The following is a 20,912-nucleotide window of genomic DNA, read 5'->3' on the forward strand; positions in this document are numbered from 1 at the left end:
AAAAGGTGTTTTAAACGGTACGCCAAATACGCACTAAGAGCGCTAGAGCGGCATTTTAGACCAAACAGGAGTACAAACAGGGGCAAAGTATGTCGCCCAGAAATCAGCCTCTCACTTTCTTGTGAATGGCTCAGATTAAAAAAGATGTTTTAGTGAGATTAATCTTAGCCTTCCATAAGAAAGTGATGCGATTTCTGAGCTAGAATGAGAGACTTGAGCAGATGGGAGTGAAGAGAGCAACAGTAATCCCTAAAAATAGTGAAAAAATAATACCCACATAAAATGTGTAATTTGTTTTCTTGATTTTTAGGAGTTTTCCGGACTCTCCTCACTCCTACCCTCTCCACCAGCATGTCCCACTCCAGCCTATCTCATACAACTAGCCCCACAAATATTCCATGGAATATTTTTTCAAGATTGCCAAACATGGCCTAATTTTGCAAATGGAAAAAAAGGAAAGTGGGTTGGTGGGACCAACATTGACACCTCATACATGTGTCCCGTGCACGGTGCATCACGTGGCTTCATCCAAATCGTTCATCTATCTGCCAAGACTATACTGAAAATTACACAAATCCTAAAAGCTCAGCCCATTGAATGTGAGGTGGTTCTTTTGTTTTAAGCATTCTGACTTTTGTTCCTGCTGTGGCCTATTCAAGTGGGAAATTCTTCCACAAAACAACCTTTTGATTGGTGAAAATTAAGCTCAGCCAGAAGAAACCAACTGATTTATTCAGAAGTTTCCCATAAAAATTTTAATGGTGAAAACAAGTTCAACCAGAAGAAAACAACTAAATCGTTCATGAGGAAAGTTTCCCATAAACAGAAACTTTTAAATAGTGAAAACAAGTTCTGCCAAAAGAAAGTTTCCCATTACATTTTTAATGTTGAAAACAATTTAAACCAGAAGAAACCAACTAATTCAATCATGGGGAAAGTTTTCCAGAAATTTTTGAATGGTGAAAGAAGGTCAACCAGAATAAAACTTCCCATGAACAGAAAAACAAGCTCAGCCATAAGAAACCAGCTAATTCATTCATGGAGAAAGTTTCCCAGAAAATTTTGAATGGTGAAAGCAACTTCAACCAGAAGAAAATTAATTCATTCATGGGGAAAGTTTCCCATAACAGAACCCTTTTCAATGGTGAAAACAAGCTCAACCAGAAAAAGGCAACTAATTCATTAAAGCAAGCTCTGCATGTCCATTGACTTGACATTGACAACCCTCCTACTGTCAAAACTACTCAAAAAGGCACCAACTGAAATTTTCCATGGGAAGGAAAACTGGAATAAATAGAAGATAAAACAGAATGAAAGTGAATCCTTACCAAGATGTGAAGGACTTGACAGCAGAATCATACTCATTCGCTACTACCCGTAGCCATCAAGAACTCACCATCACAAACCACCTCGCCCCCGACATAAGCCTTCCCTTCCATCTTTGCTACTCCAAAGCGTTTCTGAAGCTTCACCAGGGTCATTCTCAAGACCAAAGTGTCCCCTGCAATCACGGGTTTGCGAAACCTCACTTTGTCGATCCCTGCAAAGAAGAAGTTATCACGGCATCCCCCTACTTCTGGCTGCAACATCACAATGCCTCCGACCTGGGCCAAAGCCTGGAATACCACATTCATTACTACCCATCAGGATCATAAAAAGATTTTGCAATGTTTGTTCAGTGAAATCAAGGTATGCAAGAAAATATTATAGCAAAATAGCTCAGAATGGATCCATAATCAAGGGCGGCTTTGAAGCATCATAGAACACATTGCCAATTAAGAGCATGAATGTGTTCAGATTTAGGAGTTTGAGCGCAGTGGTACTATGCATGGCATATATACTTGCACATTAAACTAAGAACTGAAACCTCTAAAGCGGAATAAAACCATGATGAATTCAAATCGCCATTCTAGAATTTTGCATGAATATATGATCAAACTTACTTTTTCAGATGCTACGACTGTCGACTATCAAAAACTTCAAGTGTGAAAATCAAAGCATCATGACTTATGTTCTGTTCTAAAAATAGATATGGTGCATCCGATTTTAACTTTCAAGACAAAAGTTCAAGTGTGAAAGTCAACAGAAACAAATGAAGAAAAGAGCACAAATATGTTCACAATTTCAAAGGTAGATTCCTTTGAGTTGAGATTTGTATCACTGTTTAAAAATTCTGCATAACAATTGTCGACTCACCAGAGTAACTCCTTTTTTACTTTGCCTAGTTCTTCTCTGAGTCCAACTTTTGCCCATACCAATCAATCAAAACTCCTTTGACTCGCCCGAGTTAGTGAAACACTAACCACATCAATCATTGACTTGCTCATTCCTTGAACTCACCCAAGTTAACAAAACATTGACAACGTCATAGGAAAAAGGATATCTGCCTATCCTTTGTGATTTTATAGCAATAATCAACAATATGGCCTTTCAGACCACAATGAGCACACATGTTTCTCATATGCATTACAACCTCGACCACAGTCTCCTCCATGAACCCCAGGTCCCCCACATCCCTTCCATGATTTCTAGGTCCCCCACGACCACCAAATTGACCACCATTCGGAAAACCATGACTCCCACGGCCAGGTTAGAATGACTACGGTCAACCGAACTAGCCAAATATGATGTCTCCACAGTAGTAAAAGAATTTATAGATGGACCAACATAGGCTTGTTGGTCTCTAGAATAATACTGTCAATATAGGACAAACCACCTTCACCTGCTAGAATTTATCCTCGGATGGCTCAAAAAGAAGGATCTAACTCGGACAAGAATTTGGCAGCTTGAAACTCTGCACCCTATTTTTCCATAACCTAAATATTTGAAGAAATAGGATGATACATGTTCAGGTCCTCCCACATACCAGTAAGAGTACTAAAGTACTCGCCCAGGGGTTTACCATCTATTTAGTCAGAAAGATCACATACAACTCGTACATTCTCGACATATTACGTTCATTGGAATACCAAACTCTAACTTTGTCCCGGACACCCTTAGTTGTATTCACAATTAGCACTAATATATGACTTCATGTCGTTCCACGGCAACGTCATAACTCATAACAATATAATTATCTTGCATCCAATCAGCATAAACGGCATCCATTTCAGGAGTTTCAAACAACATATATTTCAACTTTCCTTTCACACACAAAAAATACATTTATAGATTGAGCCCGTAGTAAGTAATTCTTTCCATTTAATTTGACTGAAGTAGCCTGTATACCACCTCCATCCTTGGACAAACTGGGAACAAATTCACCTCACTAGCAAAAGCCATCGATTATGTTTCACAAAACCGTTATAATGCGGGCCAAACACAAGTTATAGCCTACACAAGGCTGCCACAACACAATGTGGCATTTTTGGCCTAGCCGAACCCAAAAAAAAAAAAAAAACGGTATAAACCTTAGTAAAACATTTCCTGGCCTTTATATGCGTGCTCTGGAAACAGAGAAATGCACTTATGTTCAAGAATGTTGTCTTAAGTGCATCCTCTTCCTATACAAAGATTCCATCTTTAGTCACTTCTTGGGCTAAAGCTCTCCCTAGTTTCAGCTTATATTCAGCTACTGACATAAGACGATGCTGGAAGGAAATGTACCGCAGTAGGGACTATGAGGAGGTAGTCGCTCCGAGTTAGAACCCCCTTGATACTAGTAGGTTGAAGCTAAATTTTGACGGTTCGAGTTTGGGTAACCCCGGACCAGCGGGTATTGGGGAACCCTTAGAGATGGTAGCGGCTCAACCAAATGGGCCTTCTCTGGGTCGGTCGGTATTAAGGATTCTAATGCGGCGGAAATTAATGCAGCTCTTCGAGGTATTAGATTGTTGGTGAGTACAAACTAGGACAACCTCATTGTGGAAGGTAACTCCCTCAATGTTATTAGATGGTTGGATAGGAGATCCCCCCACACTTGGAGATTTTCAGAGTTTATTGATGAGATACTTGACCGTGTGGAAGGTCATTCGGTCCAATTCCTCCATGTCAGGAGATTGGCGAATGAAGGGTGCATCGGCTTGCTAGGGCGGGGGTGTTTTTTTTTTGAAATGGCAAGATGAATTCATTAAAAAGGAAGGGGACCGAGGTGGGCCTCAACCAAAATTACAAGAAAATAAAACAACAATAACAAGAAGGTTTTCGGCTTGCTAGGGCGGGGGTGTTGAGATCGGGTTTAGAAATTTTTTATTTTCTTCCAACTTGAGTTTTGAATTGTTTCAGCTACATGAAGGTTTTCGGAAGATACAGAAATATACAACACTTTTTTTAGGGTAGTGATATATCCACCCCTTTTGATCACCAGGAACACCTCGTCAGTGTATTAATGACTAACGAGGGGCTGTTGTACTTAAGTCAGAAGATTTCAATGCCCCTTGACAGGGGGTGTTCCTGGTGATCAAAACGGGCGGATATATCACTTCCCTTTTTTTATTGACAAAAATATTTATAAAGAAAGGGAAGAAATCCCATGACCGAGACGGTCAATTCAAGGGAAGAGAAATAGAAAAAGGAAAAACAAACCAGAAAACCAAAGCCCTCGAGGGAGAAAATGAAAGATCTCCCAACCGGGCTAATCTATCATCAATGCTACACGTCGCTCTTCTAACGTGCTGGAAAGCAGTGAAGGAATCCGCCACATGGTCCTGGACCTCATCGAGTATATGAGTGAACTTCAAGCATGGGGGTGGCTCCCATCAAAGTTGACCCTCAACAGTACCCAACGATTCACAAGCGGATGAGTATTCTTTTCATAAGGGCCTATTCAATCAAATCGCACCTTGTAATCCTTTAAAAGATGTTCTGAGTGAATTGTTTCAGCTCCATGGAAGTTCTCGGAAGATATAGAAATATACAGCACTTTTTTTTTTAATAATGAAAAATTTTACAAAGCAGGGAAGAAACCCCGTGGCCGAGATGGTCGGTACAAGGGAAGAGACACTGAAAGAGGAAAAACAAACCAGAAAAGCAAAGCCCTCGAGGAGGGAGAAAGACAAAGAACTCTAGACTATCCCTGTTAACTCCCAATTGGGCTAATCTATCAGCACCGCTATTCGCCAATCTTCTAACGTGCTGGAAAGAAGTGGAGGAACCCGCCACACAATCCTGAATCTTGTCGAGTATATGAGTGAATCTCCAAGGATGGAGATGGCTCCCATCTAGCCACCTGATAGAATTGAGGGAGACTCCCACAACAATCAATATGTCTAGATCGGAGCTCTCTGTAATCCTAATGCTCTGTAGGACTACCCTCACATGTAATACACTAATATAAGGATAACGTAACACTTGCACGAAATAAACAACCAAGGTTTTAAATTTCGGTTTCGGTCATCAGCGAAATGGGAACATTTTGGTTTCAGTACGAAATTTCGGCCAAAATCTTGTAAAATCACGGAAACATTTCGTTACAAAATCACAGCCGAAATCCAGGTAAGATTCTTCACCACTAGTTTTTCTTTTTATTTTTGCTGTCTCTTTTAGAAATATCTTAAAAGGAATCTCATTGTTCTTCTCTTTTCTACGAGTGGAGTTGATTTTTGTCAAGATTTCTATCAAAATGTCAACATTTCGACAGAAACTTTACTTTTTTTAATATGAAAAGTTGCATGATTCACATAATTCGGTCGAAACATCATCATAATCCCGAAATTTCGGACAAAATCTGGCGTTTGTCAAAATCCAAGTGGATTTTGTTTCAGTAATAGCTGAAATTGAAAATTTTCAGCCAAAATGAAATGTTTTGACCAAAATTTAAAACCATGGACACAATAACAACTCAACTCAACTCAACAAAGCCTTTGTCCCAAACTAGTTGGGGTTGGGTAAAATGAATACGTTAGAAAATTTTCATGAAGAAGGTGGAAGGAATCTACCCGGACTCTAGTTGAGTTCTTCTACATGGATCATTTTCTTCCATTCTATCCTATCCAAGGTCATGTTCGTTGTTATGTTCCTAGCTCTCAAGTCTTTCCTCACTGTTTCTACGCAATAACAAAAAAATAAAAAATAAGATAAATGTAAAGAATGATAAATATACTTAGGGGAGTGACAGAGGAGAGAGAAAGACACATAGGGGGTCGATTTATCACTGCGCTATACTTATTGGGAAAATGATGCATGGTGGGGAGGGGAGATGATTGCGCTCATTCCTAAGAGTCACTTATTGGCCCCACTTCTGCCTCATGTAGGTGAACCCTTGATCCATCAAGCCTCATTCAAACTTCCGCTAAGAAAAGCCAAATCTTTGATTTTTTTTAGCATTTATCTTATACATAGATGTCCGTTCAGGATGGGATCAAGACCATGTGGGTCGCCTCCTATGGACTACAAGATCAACGATTTCACATATATGTATGAGGCCCAAAAAAGCCTCTTACAATTCACTGTGAAAGTGAGTTTCTACCAAGGTTACCTGGAACGCTGTTCGTTCTGGTACGTGGTACGGGAACGAGTACGGGGTACGATGGTAGCCCGGTACGCGGTACGATGAGGGTAGGTTAAGTTGGTTCTATATTTCAGCTAGCAGGTACTTTGGAGCGCAAATTTGGGTTGCTCGGGTACTCTATATATATAATTTCATATATTTTTACGAGAGTATCATTCTATAGTCCATACTACATACATTTAATAAACAAAACCAAAAACCTCATGTATGCCATTCATATATATTCAAAATTAAAATTTCAATTTCAACCCAATCCATAATATATAAAATTTGAAGATCTCCAAATATCACTAAATTACGTACCAACATATATTGCATTCTCAATCTTAAATGAAAGCAAATTGAAAGTAACTACCCAATTCTGAAATAAAAACATAAAAGCATGAACAAACTAATAAACTATTGTGCAACTCTCTTTTCCTAATCCACCGAAGTGTCCCATCTCTCTATGCATCTCTCCCTTTCCCTTGAGTCACCCGGGTTGCCATTTTTGGTGATCCGGATCGCAAATGACCCATGTTTCGGGTCGGCGACCCCAGATCACGGGTCGGAGAGAGGGAGGGCGATCCCGGTAACATTGGTTTCTACGTACTTGTTCTCTTTTTCTTATTGAAAGCATAACAAATGCGTGCAAAAGAAGATAAAAACGATGAAAAAAGCAAAAGAAAAATAAACACGCACAAGTATACATAAAGATCTAGAACAAAGAATGTGATACATCTAAACTAAAAAAGATATCTAAGAAAAAATGCAAAGAAAAGAGGTGAAAAAAGATGGGCAGTTATATTCACAACTATGTAAACCAAGCTCAAAGATAGGTTGATGGTTGATCTAGCTCATCGAGACTGAAACAATAACATACATTACATGAAAATGCAACATAAACATTGAAATAAAAAACAAGATGAAAATACGTAAATAAGAAGAAAAAATAAGCAAATAGATGAAAAACACGCACGGACCTGAACTCAAGACATGTAAAAGCATCAAAGGGTTTTAAAGGAAAAACAAAACATACATTAAAAGATGAAAAATGAAGAAAATCAGAAAAATATTAGAATGAATAAAAAAATAAAGAAATATCCATAACCATGAAATCTCACCAAAAAAAACATACTAAATCAGACATGATTTTTATGGTTTACAATTAATCCCCATGTAAAAGCATCAAAGGATTTAAAGGAAAAACAAAACATATATTAAAAGATGGAAAATGAAGAAAATCAGAGAAATATTAAAATGAATAAAAAAACGAAGAAATATCCAAAACCATGAATTCTCAACAAAAAAACATAATAAATCAGGCATGATTTTTATGGTTTACAATTAATCCCCAATAAATCAAGGAAAAATTATGATTATTTACCTCAAACAGAGAAATCCGTACATCCACCTCCAATTCACCAATTTCTAGTTATATTTGTGTTTTAATGTTTGGATCGAGCAAATGTGATTGGGATATGGTCATACAATGCATAACCCCAGAGAAAGTAGTGAAAACAATGCAAAAAGTGAGTGAAGCTCAGTTACGTGGAACCCAGGAAATTCAAGTGGAATAGAAATTATAAGGAATAGTACCAGTGATGTATCAACCAATGCAGGCCAATCCACCTGATATGGTGTCGTTTAGGCAAAAACAATAAATAAAATGACCATGTCGTGGATTTTTTTTTTTTTTAATGGTAGGGAAAGATTTATTGAAAGATAGAAATAAGGGGAGACGCGACCAAGGTGGACAGTAAAATCAGAGAGCAAATAGGAAAAACTAGGATAGCAAGCATAAAACCACAAAGGCCCTGAAGGGGGAAGGAAATAAAAAAATCTCTAGAGCCTCTCTGCCCCCACCCGCCCGAGCTAATCTGTCCGCATCATTGTTCGCCAATCTCGACACATAGTGAAAGTAAACATGAAAATCCGCTACTCGCTCCTGTGTGATTACATTGAAAATCCCATCTACCATAGCATCAAATCTCCAAGGGTGAGACGGCTGCCATCCAACCATCTGATTACATTGAGCAAGTCTCCCTCAACAATCAGCATGATTAGTTCCCTTTCCTCGATTAATCTAATACCTTGCAAGATTGATCTCAATTCCGCTTCATTAGAGTATCTAATGCCAACGGGACTGGAGAAGGCCTACTTGGTCGAATCCCGATCGTCTCTAAGGACTCCTCCAACACCTGCAGGCCCTGGACTGCCTAAACTTGATCTGTCTAAGTTTAGCTTCAGAAACCCTTGATAATGGCTTGGATAATTCTTGCTTACATGTATCTTATAAGTAAAGCTCTTAATTTTGGTTCATTTGATTCTAGGACTAAAATGCCGTTACAGTTCCAAAATCATTGCTATACCCCTAACAATAGTCGATCCCTAGTTACCATGTAAGCTTTAATTATAATTTAATATAACCATATAGGGAGGAGCGGAGGAGGCCATCTTGGTTCATTTCTAAAAACCAGAACCCAATTAAAAGATGTGTTAAATTCGAAGGGGACCACCTATAGATAAACCTGAAACTACTTATTACATGACCACCTAAGAATGGATAATTGCATCTCCGATATGATTATCCAATTTGATTTCTTCTCATAGTAAAAAATTCTCTTAAGGGATGTGTGGATGCAAGGAACACTTATCTTGGAAATTGTTTTCCATGAATAATGGGTTTTCCGGCTTAGGGAATCTGCGCCGTCAGGGATTGGTGTAATACTAAGGGATGACAGTGGATCAATTAAGTAGGCTTTCTCAGGTCCTTCGGTTTCATGGACTCTAATGAAGCAGAGGTGCGAGCGATTTTCCAAGGAATAAAGAAACCGGAGCCGTGTATGCTTGATAAGGTAGTAGTGGAAGCAGATTCTCTTAATGTGATTTGATGGTTGAAAAGCTATTCTCGGCCACCCTAGCGGTTCGAGCAGTGGTTTGATGAGATCTCAGATCGTATTGGAAGATCTTTGATTTCTTTTAGCCATGTTAGAAGATCGGTAAATAGTGAGGCCGATAAGCTTGCTAGAAATGGCATAGATGGGGCATCATTGGATTTTTTTAATTTTCTCCCTCCTTAAGGGTTCCTTTTTATCTATTTTGATCCTTTTGTACATTCTTCCTTTGTATTGACCAGCTCGGTTGTGTTCTTCTAATTAATTCAATCCCTTACCATTACAAAAAAAAAAAAGATTTATGAATGTTCAATAAATTTATTTTCCATGGAAGTTTTTTCTAAAATAAAAAAAATCCCTCGTTTCTATGAAAATTGCAAACCTACTAGACGCAAGAAAGTTTTCTGAGGAAAAAATAGTTTTTATAATTTTTCCCTACATCCAAACCGCTCCTCTTGGTTCTTTCCACCAAAATGAAAGATTCATTTTTCATGGAAAAATGAATTTTCCATTGTTTGTTTAACTTATTTTCAAGGGATATGGAAAAATGAATTTTCCATTGTTTGTTTAACTTATTTTCAAGGGATATGGAAAAATGAATTTTCCATGGTTTGTTTAACTTGTTTTCAAGGGATATTTCTTTCAAAAATAAAAAAATTCCCCTGTTTTCAAGGAAAATTTCAAACCTACTAGACCCAGAAATTTGTTTTCCATAGATTTTTTTTCTACATAGGACAAACCTGCTCGTCTAAATTATATTTTCCTCAGTATCTCAGATGTGTTGAGCTTCCTGTCAAGCAAATTCAGCCAACAAAAAATCTTTCACCAAGAGAAGAATTGCAGTATTTCACAGACGCAATCCACCCTAGCCAAAGAGGCAAAAAAAAAAAAGAAATCATCGAAAATCATCCTCACTAGTCACTAATACAGGATCCAAATTGTCTTCGTCTATTCAACGGTGAGATATTAACATTATCAAGCAATCTCATTAAGTGAAAGAAACAATCAAATTCATATGTTTAAGCTTTCTCTTAAGAACTTATTACCAAACCCTCATACCCCCAATAGGGGTATCAACGGGTTGGGATTGGGCTTTGCTTCTACAAAAAAAAAAAATTAAAAAGCAAAACAAAAAAAAAAAAAAAAAAAAAAGGGGATAGAATCTGGCCCGATTGATGAGAAGGTAAATTTTGGGACCAAATAGCTTGTTTGACTGCGTGATATCCTTGACCACCACCCTTTACCCTTATCTCATAGGGATAATTTATTCACACCCTTTACAGTTCACCTCATGACATACTCTAAAAAATTCATTGTCAAGGAATACTCAACTAATCATAAATCCTACAAAACCTAATTCCATCGTCACCATCATCCTAAAACCTAAACTCAAACTCAAAAGTGACCCTTTGACGAACAAAAAGTCTGCTATGACCTCAAACCTCTTCATTTAAGATAGTTCCTACATTCCTACCAACTTAACATAGTCTATATTTATCCCTGATAATTTTTTGCAAACATCTTTTTCCTCGCAAATATCCACACTCACCCTCGTAATGACGAATTTCACATTTTCAAATTTTCAATGCTAAACCCCCATTTTTTTTTTTGAATTTTAGTTCATTTCGCCAGTTTCTACCCAACTTGTTTTCGGTCTGCCCCTACCTCTTTTTACTCCAACTTGGCACGAGTCACTTCTTCTCACTAGAGCATCCAAAGGCCATATTGTTACGAACCCGGATCGGTTCGTAACGTGATTTGATCTTCTCAGAGGGAAGATCAGATCCACTTCGAGGGAAGGATCCGTCCTCCTTTGTGCACAAGACACTTTCTAGAACAATTTTCTTCATTCCACGAAAAAGGATGCGTACATGTTAATTATAAAAGATCTCTAATCTAGCTAATACTTATAAATAAGACTCCTACTTATCCTAAACAACTAGAAAACAAATCTAAAAATAACAGAAATCTAAACTGATTTGTTTCAGCCAAGTGGGACCCATTTGGTCATGTAACAGATCTTAAGCGGTGCTCTTTCATCTTCTCCTCAATTGGTGCCACCCCCACCTTTTTAACAGATGTCTTTATTTTTAATTTTATCTAACCTTGTGTGGCCGCACATCCATCTAAAGACTTGATCGAGATAAAGCTTTAGGAAATAAAGCTTCCTAAATTTAACAAATGATAAATACTAAAGCCCATCAATCAAACCTAAAATTGCATAACCAAATGGCAACATCGACAACACTTCATATAGTTTTTATTTTGTTCCACACCCTACTCTTTGCTAACAACATTCTCAGTATAAAACCATTCAAAAAAAAAAAGCCATTCTCACTATAAAGCTTCCACCTTAATCAATGAACCAATAAAGAAATAAATAAACAGAAGAAAAAACAAGAAATCAAGTAAAATACCTCGACCATGAGAACACCGGGCATAATAGGCCTCTCTGGGAAATGGCCAGGGAAGAAGTTGTCATTAATCGTCACATTCTTGATACCGACAGCTGTAACGCCTGCTTTATACTCAATAATTCTATCCACAAGAAGAAATGGAAACCTAAACCCGTACAAACACTCAAATTAAAAAAACCAGAAAACAAATCCAATCAAATACTACAATTCTCCCTTCTTTCACGAAAAAAATAAAAAACAAAATTAAAGGCATGTCAATCCAAACATGATGAAAAATCAAATGCTGACTCACCGATGGGGCAAAATCTCGCGAATCTGGTTGATATCAAAAACGGTGGGAAATGCTGCAAATCCTGCCAGATCACGAGTCCAAATGAAGCTCAATTTTAATATAATTTCTAGATTGAACGGACTCAAAAAAGCCGTTTGGATACAAGGATTTTATAGTCCAAGGATAGTAAAATCCTAGACCTTACAAGCTAAATGCCTAAAACCTAGATTTTATAAGCTAAAACCTGGATTTTACAAAAACTTTGATTGTACAATTTCAGGATTGTAAAATCAAGGTTTTAGCATATAAAATCGAGGTTTTAGATTATAAAATCCAAGTTTTAGCTTGTAAAATCCTAGATTTTATAATCTAAATCCAGGCTAAAACCTTGATTCTACATTTTCAGATTGAAAAATCCAGCATTCATCTTATAAAATCGAGGTTTTGGCTTATAAAATCCAGGTTTTAGCTCGTAAAATCCTAGATTTTATAATCCTGGATTCTAAAATCCATGAAGCACAAAAGATAACAAAGAAATCGAAAACAAGACTTACTCTTTTCGATCAGATTTCTCCTCCGGACTGTACATTTTCAGGATTGTAAAATCCAGGTTTTAGCACATAAAATCGAGGTTTTAGCATATAAAATCCAAGTTTTAGCTTGTAAAATTCTAGATTTTATAATCCTGGATTATAAAATCCATGTATCCAAACGCCGTATAATTAAAAGAGAAGAAAGAAAGAAAGAAATCGAAAAAACAAGACTTAACTCTTTTCGATCGGAATTTCTTCACCGGATTGCTCGGCAACGCCATCTGGGGAAGAACGAGTGATAAATCTATAGCATTTCTTCGATCCGAGGGAGGAGTAACGAGATCTAAGATTAGAAAGAGAGAGTGACGAGATAGGGTTTGTTCCTTGAGAGGTAAGATTAGAAAGAGAAAGTGAAGAACTAGGGTTTGTAGATCGAGAGAAAAAGACTACGTCGAGGTTATTAGTACGGAGAGATAAAGAAGAATGTGGAAGAGGAGATATGCAAGATCTCATCATGGCCGTAGATTCCATCTTTATTATTACAGAGAGAGAGAGACAGAGAGACAGAGAGGGTTAGATGAAGAAGAAGAGAGGGAGATTTGCAGAGAGGAGTGAGGCTAGAATGCGCATTTGGGCGAAGATGAATACGGGCGGGGTTTCATTTAAAGCGAGATGGGAGAACGGAGATTACAAAGTTAATGATGGGCTGTTGTGAGAGCAAGGGTTGACGGAGTTTTTATTTGGGCAATGGAAAATTCGCATCCCCTGTAGGATAATTCACACCCCTTGATGCATCCTAGGAGGACTTGAAGAGAAAAACTGTAGTGGGGCCGATCTCTTTGGATGATCTAAACCATTCATTTGCTGGTCCCTACCATTGATGTGCCATATAGTCAGAATCTTCAGGTGAAAGCAATACTTTATCTCATGAAACAATATGGGTCCCATCATGTACACAAATTGGAATACATAGAATATACCACTAAACTAATCCTCTTCTCAGAGATAACTAATCCTCTAACAAGTTCAGCATTGATAATTTTGATAACTTGAGTCATCTGAAACTTGAATACATTTTCAGAGTCCAAACTCAACTCAACTCAACTCAACTAAGCCTTTGTCCCAAACTAGTTGGGGCTGACTAATGAATCCTTTAGAAAATTTTCATGAAGAAGGTGAAAGAATCTACCTGGCTCAAATTGACTGAGGCTAATCCTGACACTAGTTGGGTTCGTCTACATGGATCATTTTCTTCCATTCTCTCCTATCCAACATCTTGATAAAATTGATAACAGAATAATATGGAGAAGCATCAGAATCCAAAATTAAACTAACCAACCTCAGTGTAGATAAGTTTGCAAGCACCAAACAGACCTGGAATGCCCCACGATGACCATTCAGAATGAAACTTTGCTTGATCTCACCAGTGGAGGAATCCAGTTAATAGAGATAGCTTTGACATGTCTAGACCAGATATCTGCCTTAAGCAGGCACAATTCACGTCCATAGAACAAATGTGTTATGAATGTACATGTTGACAATGTGGACACAGGACCATAAAATTTTGAATTTTGAACCATAATCAGATTGGATGAGCCACCCTCCATGTAAGATCTCTGAAAACTCCACCTTGAAGATTTGAAGAACGACGAGGAGAGCCATTCTTTAATTGCATGAGTCTCAGACTGATGGATCCAGCACATATAATGTAGCAATCTTCCCCAATTAGTTTCTAAGTGTACCTTCAGACTCTGCCAAACCAGATTTGAATGAGAACTGCACTCAAAATTTTGCTTGATGGGATTTGGAGGATGGTACAATTCAGCCACAATCCTACCCAACTGCAGGGAGCTCATAAAAATCATCTTCCATCTATGACGAAGTCCCAAACTTCCAATCAAAGCACTCAAAACACTCCAGAAAATACTCGACCAAAAGGCAGGTAAGATTGAAAGTCTAACCTCATTAATTTGATAAAGGAAACATAACAGTTCTATTTCTTTCTTTTTTGTGATTTTATTTACCAAAAAATCAGAAACGACCATATAAATAAACAAAGGCAAACGAGGGGATGAAAGTGTACTGCGGAAAGAACAGATTTATATACCAGAGGGCAAGTTTTAGTTTCTCTTCTATCTGACCCTCCAAGTCGCTACTACTCTATCCTCTCCGACTAGCTAAGCAAGATCAGTGGCCACCACCACAGAGTCCACTTCTATGAGAACGTTTTTAAATACCGAGCTCTTCCGAATTCTTTACAACTTGCACAATAGCTGTAAGTTCCACACTATTGTTTTCACAGCCAAGGAATTCCTGATCTTGAATGATATGAACTTCACCAAAAGACACCCCCATCACACTTAATTTGAAGAGACAAGTAGGAGGCAAGAACCAATAAGGAAGGATACCATGGGGCTTAAAGGAAGAGCAAGAAGTCAATCCAAGGAAACTAGCAGGCTAAACATCATCAGAATTTGAACCCAAATCAAAATCATTGATTTGAAATAATTTAACCACCATATCTCCGACTCGGCTTTCCACCTGTCTCATACATGATTGACCTTCAAAGAGACTCCCAAGTTCTCACTGAACAAACCTTCCATATTAGAGAAATGCCAAGTCCCTCCACAGCTTACCACTTTAACTAGTCAAAGAATAAACAAGTTGCTAATTCACTTTATTTCGTCACTGCAGATGTAGCATTGAGGCATCAATTGGTAACCACGGCCTGCATTACATGAACAGTTGGTAATCAATCCTGTGAAACTCGCCAAGCTTAGAAGCACTACTCTACGAGAAGGGGTGTCCCACAGCCTTTCTGCTCATTTAGCCCTGGACCTGCTACCCTCATTTCTTCCCAAGCAGACGTCAAAGCAAAGTTTGCACTATGAACAAGTTCAGGTCCTGAATCACCTAGCAAATTGGAGTACATAGAGACGTTCTTAGGAAAGAGTGATCACTAAAATTTCCGTAATCCAAAATCATAAGGAACTCAGCTTGCCGTGAATCCAGTTTTATAACCCAACATTGTCCCTCCAAAAGGTGGGAATTTCAGGATCACAATGCCATGGGCATGTATTTCATTTTCCTTCTTCATCAAAGATTAATAAATACTGATTCGAAATCAAATCCTTAATAACTCTATTGGAATTCTCTATTAACGCATGAATCTCATCTGCTTGGGGATGAGATCTATCACCCGCAACAAATACGTGAACATTGTTGTGCAACTCAACCCAGCTATACCCAGGCTGCTTTCTTATCCCATTTCTATCCATCCTCATCCTCACATCCATTGCATCAACCCATCTACCAGCATCCGCATACATATTATAAAGCAACACGTATGGTGCCGAGCTCTCGGGTTCAATCCTCATCAGTGCCTCCGCCGCAATCCTAGCCAAATCCATGTCATTATGCACCCTACAAGCTCCGAGCAATGCCCCCCATACTGCCGTGTCTGGCACAACTGGCATGCCCTCAATAAGCTCCATGGCATCTTTCAAATTCCCACGTCGACCAATTATGTCCACTAGAGAAGCAAAGTGTTCGACTCTCGGAGGAATCCCAAACTCACTAGCCATGGAGTCAAACTGTTTCTGGCCTTCAGCCACCAGCCCCGCATGGGTACACGCATTCAAGACTGAAACAAATGTTATGTGGGTGGGTTGTACCATCATCCTTTTCATTTCTCTAAATTGCTCAAGAGCTTTCTCCGCAAAACCATGTTGTGCATATCCCCCAATCATCGCATTCCATGAGACAACATCTCTTTGAGCTTTCATCTCATCAAAGACGCTTCGTGCATCAACTATGTTCCCACATCTAGAGTACATTGTGATGAGCGAATTATTTATCGGTGTATCAGCGGTCACCGTTTTTACAACACACTGATGAATCTGCCTTCCTTGGTAAAGACCTACAAGCCCCGCACACGCGCTGAGTATCGAAGATAAAGTGTGCCGGTCTGGTCTCTCGCCAACCATTTGCATTTGCGAGAAGAGCTTAATTGCACCTTCATAGTCACCATTCTGCTCATATCCAGCTATCATTGAATTCCACGAAATAAGGCTTTTCTGAGGCATTCTGTCGAAGAAATCGCGTGCAATCTCCACTTCACCATGTTGTGCATACACCAAAATCATGGAATTCCACGAACAGGCATCGGGTTCGGGCATCTCACAAAAAAGAGAAGCAGCTTGCTCCACATCCGATACATGAACATAGCCACTAATCATGGTGTTCCACGAGAACGAATCTCTTTCGGGCATTTCATTGAACACCTGCCTCGCTGAAAAAATATCTCCAGCTTTTACATAGCACATGATCATAGAATTCCATGAGATGATATTCCTTTCAAACCTTTGATTCCCACCATTCTTCTCAACCTCTCTGTCTTCCTCAATTTCTCTATTAAGCCGTAAAGGAATCTGATCAAACAGCCTGCGTGCTTCATCGACCCTCCCATTCTGACCATACCCAGCAATCAAAGTATTATAGGCATCCACAACATATCCAAAATCACCCATCTTCCCACTTTTATCCAAAAAATCCGCGGCCTCATCCAACTTACCATTCCGAATAAGACCTGATATAAGCGTGCTCAAAGAAGCCGAATCCCTCATCGGCATTCTCTCAAACACCTCAATTGCACTCAAAACATCCCCATTCTGAAGAAAACCCGTAATCACGGCGTTCCACGAAACCACATTCCTCTCAGGCATTTCACGAAAGAGACACATAGCATGTTCCATCCTCCCATTTCGCGCGTACCCACTAATCATTGTGTTCCAAGAAACCAAATCTCTCACCGGCATTCGATCAAATAGCCACCGCCCCTCCTCGATATGTCTAGTCCCCTTACACAAAACATACCCCGATATAATCAAATTCCACGAGACGATATCTCTCTCAGGCATTTCATCGAACATTTTCCGTGCCATCGCAATCTCTCTGCGCCTGATATAGCCGCTGATCATTGAATTCCAGGTCACGACGCTTCTTTGAGGCATTTCGTCGAACACCTGTCGTGCGTGGATCAGTTGGCCATTTCGGATTAAGTGGCTGATTGTTTTGTTCCATTGACGGAGATTTTGGTGTTGGGGCTGTTTAGATTGGGTTGAAAAATGAGATTTCTGGGCAGAATTTAAGATCAGAGGATGGATATTTTTCCGGATGTAGGTAAGTAAGGAGACTGTGAAAAAAACCCATGTAGGACTCAAAGAATCCGCCATGGAATCCGACTCAGGGACTCAGTCATGTATGGCGATTTGAATTCAAACGGTTGTCCCAGAGCGGGAGCATTTCATTCAGTGCACCTACAGGTTTATAAATTATCAGATTTTAATTTTTATATGGTGTAAGCCGGTGTAGTCCAGTATTTTTAAAAGTCCAGTAGGGTCCACAACATAGGATGATCCAAACCGTCCATTTGATGGGCTACAATGTAAATAGGTTGTTTCCAAAAAATCACTTCCATATGATGATCCTAGACCTTCGATCTATGGAGGAACTGCAGATTACGTAAACCTCTAGGAAGGTTGGGGTGGGTCGTTTCCACCATCTCTACGCAAACCCAAGCATAGGGTGGGGCACAATGTGTAATTTTACACCGCGTGCTTTTTCATGAGGTGGGGCCCTCCATCTTATTCCTCATGTTTTGATGGGGGTGCGCCTATCATTTTATACCCATGCATAACATGAGCTGAGAATACTAGTCAGACTCTAGGGGGCTTCTAGTTCCACCATATAAAATCTCCTCAAGGGGATTTGCTAGGGACCATCGCAGAAGGGGTTTCGTAGATCGTCTGTCGCATGTTAGACCCTCTACAGAGGCTTACTTTTCAGCAGATTTTGTCATCACCCACGAGATGGCTGCTCTGATTTACGACAGACCATATGCGAAATGCCTTCTGCGATGTTCCCTAGCAAACCCCCTAACCGAACCTTATCTATCTCCTCGTCCCTACAATCACGCCCTTACTTTTGAAAACTCCGCGTTGAAAAAGTGGGCCCACGCGGACAAACGTCTATGGCTTTCTCTGTCACGCACCACGTGACCACCGATGCCAGCTGTGTATGCATCTTTCTATATATTTTAAGCGGAACTTATATTTTCACCCCCTCGGCAGTACGCATTCGCCCCCCTGACCCCGTGAACAGTGGACAACTTTAACGCTTTTTGACGTCAAATCACGTTAAAATTGGGGCGAATTTGTACTATAGGGGGGCTGAAAATATCAGTGCCCTATTTAACCTCCCTTTTCATCTTCGTCCTCTCCTTACTTTCTATCAGTCTCTAACAACGAAAATATCTTGCTACCAAATACCATGGCTAGGGTTTTGATCTTGATGGCTCTCTGTGTCCTCCCGGCGCTTGTTAGCGCCCGCCCTAGTAGACCCAATTTCATAGTTCAAGGCAAAGTGTACTGTGACACTTGCCAGGCTGGATTCGAGACCAGTGCCACCACTTACATCCAAGGTTCTCCTCCTCCTTTACTATCTATGGATTTATTTTTTATCTATCGTGCGCCGTGGGGGGTTATAGTTATAGGGTTCTGTAGTGCCATGAGAATTTATACGGTGTAAGCCCTTATAGTCCCGTATCTTTCAAAAAAAGTACTGTACGGACCACATCATAGGATGATCCAATCCGTCCATGTGATGGAGAACGCAATGTAAATAGGATGTTCCTGAAAAATCATTTCCATAGGATCATCCCAGCCCTCCGATCTATAGAGGTTTCCATAATATGCAGTTCCTCTATAGATCGGGCGGTTGTGATCATCCTATGGAATATTTGCAATGTGTTCCATCTTATGGACAGTTTGGATCATGCTATGATGTGGTCCGTACAGTACTTTTTGAAAAACAAATAAGAGACTGTAAGGGCTTACACCGAATAAAATCTCAAGATGTTACGATATGGTGCAGTATAGCCCTTGCGTAAGCCTGTATAGTCTAGTATTTTTCAAAAAGTACTGTGCGACTTACACCATTGGATGATCCAAACCATCCATTTGATGGGTGCAACACAAATAGGTTGTGCCCCAAAAATCATTTCCATAGGATGATCCCATCCTTCCGATCTATTGATAGATCATACGAGAATCATATAGGAGAGGGACGGAGTCCCTCATGAAATTACATCGTATGGGACCTAGGAGATAACTCCCGGCCCCTAACAGAGAGACCAATTCGTTTCCCCCATTACTGCTCACTCTAAATCCCCCATACAAAACAAAATAAAGGTGTAATTTCTGAAGATCTTCATAGTATTCTTCTTTTAGGTTTGGCCATTGCTTGTGGATTTTTACAATCAAGGAGTTTTGTATTTTGGACCTTTGGCTCTGATACCATGTGAAACTACCAGTTACTCTTATACTTAAGATGCTGGAGAAGGCATTATTTAATGGGCGATGATATTGTCACCCCCCCTAAATTACGCATTCGCTCCCCTTTTGGCTTGATTTGACGTCAAAAAACATTAATAAGGGGGGCGAATGCGTACGCAGGGGGATCTCTTATACTTATAACTTTTTGAAGTTCAGCCTCTTTCTGATAAATGATATGCAGTTTCCACTTATCATCCCTTATGCTTTCCACCCGCAGGTGCGAAAGTGAGGGTTGAATGCCGAAACAGGGAGACCGGGAAGCCTACATACAGCATTGAGGGGGTAACCGACAGAACCGGTATGTACAAGATCCCAGTTGCCGGAGATCATGAGAACGAGATTTGCGAGTCGGTGCTCGTGAGCAGCCCCGAAAGCAAGTGCTCGACCATCATGGCAGGCAGAGAGCGGGCCCGCGTGGTTCTCACCCACAACAATGGTGTCGTTTCAGATACCCAATACGCCAACAACATGGGCTTCCAGAAAGACGCCCCCTTGTCCGGGTGCGCCCAAGTTCTCAAGCAATACCAGGAGGATGATGTTTGAGAGAAATCAGTTTTCTTTTGGAAAGTTTTGATTCATGGTGATGTTGGGTCTCTTTTAATTTTTCTAAATATTGTTATGGAAGATTATTATCTATGTTCAGTGCAGTTCTCTATTTTTATTTATGGAGATTCAATTCAATGCTTATATGAAGTTGACTGATCAGTTACAAACCTCCTTTTTTGGCTGCGGTTGCTGCAGCTGTATACCTTCTGAGTGTTACGGTTTGATCAGTTTATTACTTATTTTTCGTAATAGATAGGAGTTTAATCAGGATTAGGGTTTTATCGTTTAAGATTAGTGGATAATAGATAAGAGTAAACATTTAAGATTAGTGGTTTTATTCTCTATAAAGAAATGTAAGGAATTTATTTTCTCTTCTTTTGACACATTTCAATCCGAGTTTGTGTTTTTTTATTTCCTAGGGCCCAAT

The 20,912-nt window shown here is 39.5% G+C and overlaps 3 protein-coding genes across 3 annotated transcripts; 1 reads left to right on the forward strand and 2 right to left on the reverse strand.

Annotated features, from left to right (window-relative positions):
- Nucleotides 1-1,156: 1,156 nt before the first annotated feature.
- Nucleotides 1,157-13,481, reverse strand: LOC143857694 (uncharacterized). Its single transcript, XM_077368131.1, has 4 exons — nucleotides 12,782-13,481; nucleotides 12,034-12,094; nucleotides 11,742-11,886; nucleotides 1,157-1,616 (listed from the first exon to the last, which is right to left on the reverse strand). The coding sequence occupies exons 1-4, from the start codon at nucleotides 13,074-13,076 to the stop codon at nucleotides 1,362-1,364; spliced, it is 756 nt and encodes a 251-aa protein (XP_077224246.1). The 5' UTR covers nucleotides 13,077-13,481; the 3' UTR covers nucleotides 1,157-1,361.
- Nucleotides 13,482-13,870: 389 nt separating this feature from the next.
- On the reverse strand, nucleotides 13,871-18,087 carry MEF9 (mitochondrial editing factor 9). The gene is made up of 2 exons (XM_077368130.1): nucleotides 14,653-18,087; nucleotides 13,871-14,386 (listed from the first exon to the last, which is right to left on the reverse strand). The coding sequence occupies exon 1, from the start codon at nucleotides 17,777-17,779 to the stop codon at nucleotides 15,626-15,628; it is 2,154 nt and encodes a 717-aa protein (XP_077224245.1). The 5' UTR covers nucleotides 17,780-18,087; the 3' UTR covers nucleotides 13,871-14,386; nucleotides 14,653-15,625.
- Nucleotides 18,088-18,813: 726 nt separating this feature from the next.
- Nucleotides 18,814-20,626, forward strand: LOC143857805 (pollen-specific protein C13-like). Its single transcript, XM_077368299.1, has 2 exons — nucleotides 18,814-19,026; nucleotides 20,157-20,626. The coding sequence occupies exons 1-2, from the start codon at nucleotides 18,876-18,878 to the stop codon at nucleotides 20,480-20,482; spliced, it is 477 nt and encodes a 158-aa protein (XP_077224414.1). The 5' UTR covers nucleotides 18,814-18,875; the 3' UTR covers nucleotides 20,483-20,626.
- The last annotated feature ends 286 nt before the right edge of the window (nucleotides 20,627-20,912 follow it).

The sequence above is a fragment of the Tasmannia lanceolata genome, unplaced genomic scaffold, assembly GCF_043159265.1.
Source record: "Tasmannia lanceolata isolate RefF3 unplaced genomic scaffold, GAP_Taslan_0.1 ptg000025l, whole genome shotgun sequence".
Classification (NCBI taxonomy): domain Eukaryota; kingdom Viridiplantae; phylum Streptophyta; class Magnoliopsida; order Canellales; family Winteraceae; genus Tasmannia; species Tasmannia lanceolata.

What these genes read in the sequence shown, in the direction of transcription:
- LOC143857694 (XM_077368131.1), bottom strand. Translation starts at nt 13,076, where the DNA reads ATGGAATCTACGGCCATGATGAGATCTTGCATATCTCCTCTTCCACAT. An exon ending in AGAAATTCCGATCGAAAAGA is followed by an intron (nt 12,095 to 12,781) that starts GTTAAGTCTTGT and finishes GTGATCTGGCAG; the next exon opens with GATTTGCAGCATTTCCCACC. An exon ending in CCGGTGTTCTCATGGTCGAG is followed by an intron (nt 1,617 to 11,741) that starts GTATTTTACTTG and finishes GTGGTATTCCAG; the next exon opens with GCTTTGGCCCAGGTCGGAGG.
- MEF9 (XM_077368130.1), bottom strand. Translation starts at nt 17,779, where the DNA reads ATGGCGGATTCTTTGAGTCCTACATGGGTTTTTTTCACAGTCTCCTTA.
- LOC143857805 (XM_077368299.1), top strand. Translation starts at nt 18,876, where the DNA reads ATGGCTAGGGTTTTGATCTTGATGGCTCTCTGTGTCCTCCCGGCGCTT. An exon ending in TGCCACCACTTACATCCAAG is followed by an intron (nt 19,027 to 20,156) that starts GTTCTCCTCCTC and finishes TTCCACCCGCAG; the next exon opens with GTGCGAAAGTGAGGGTTGAA.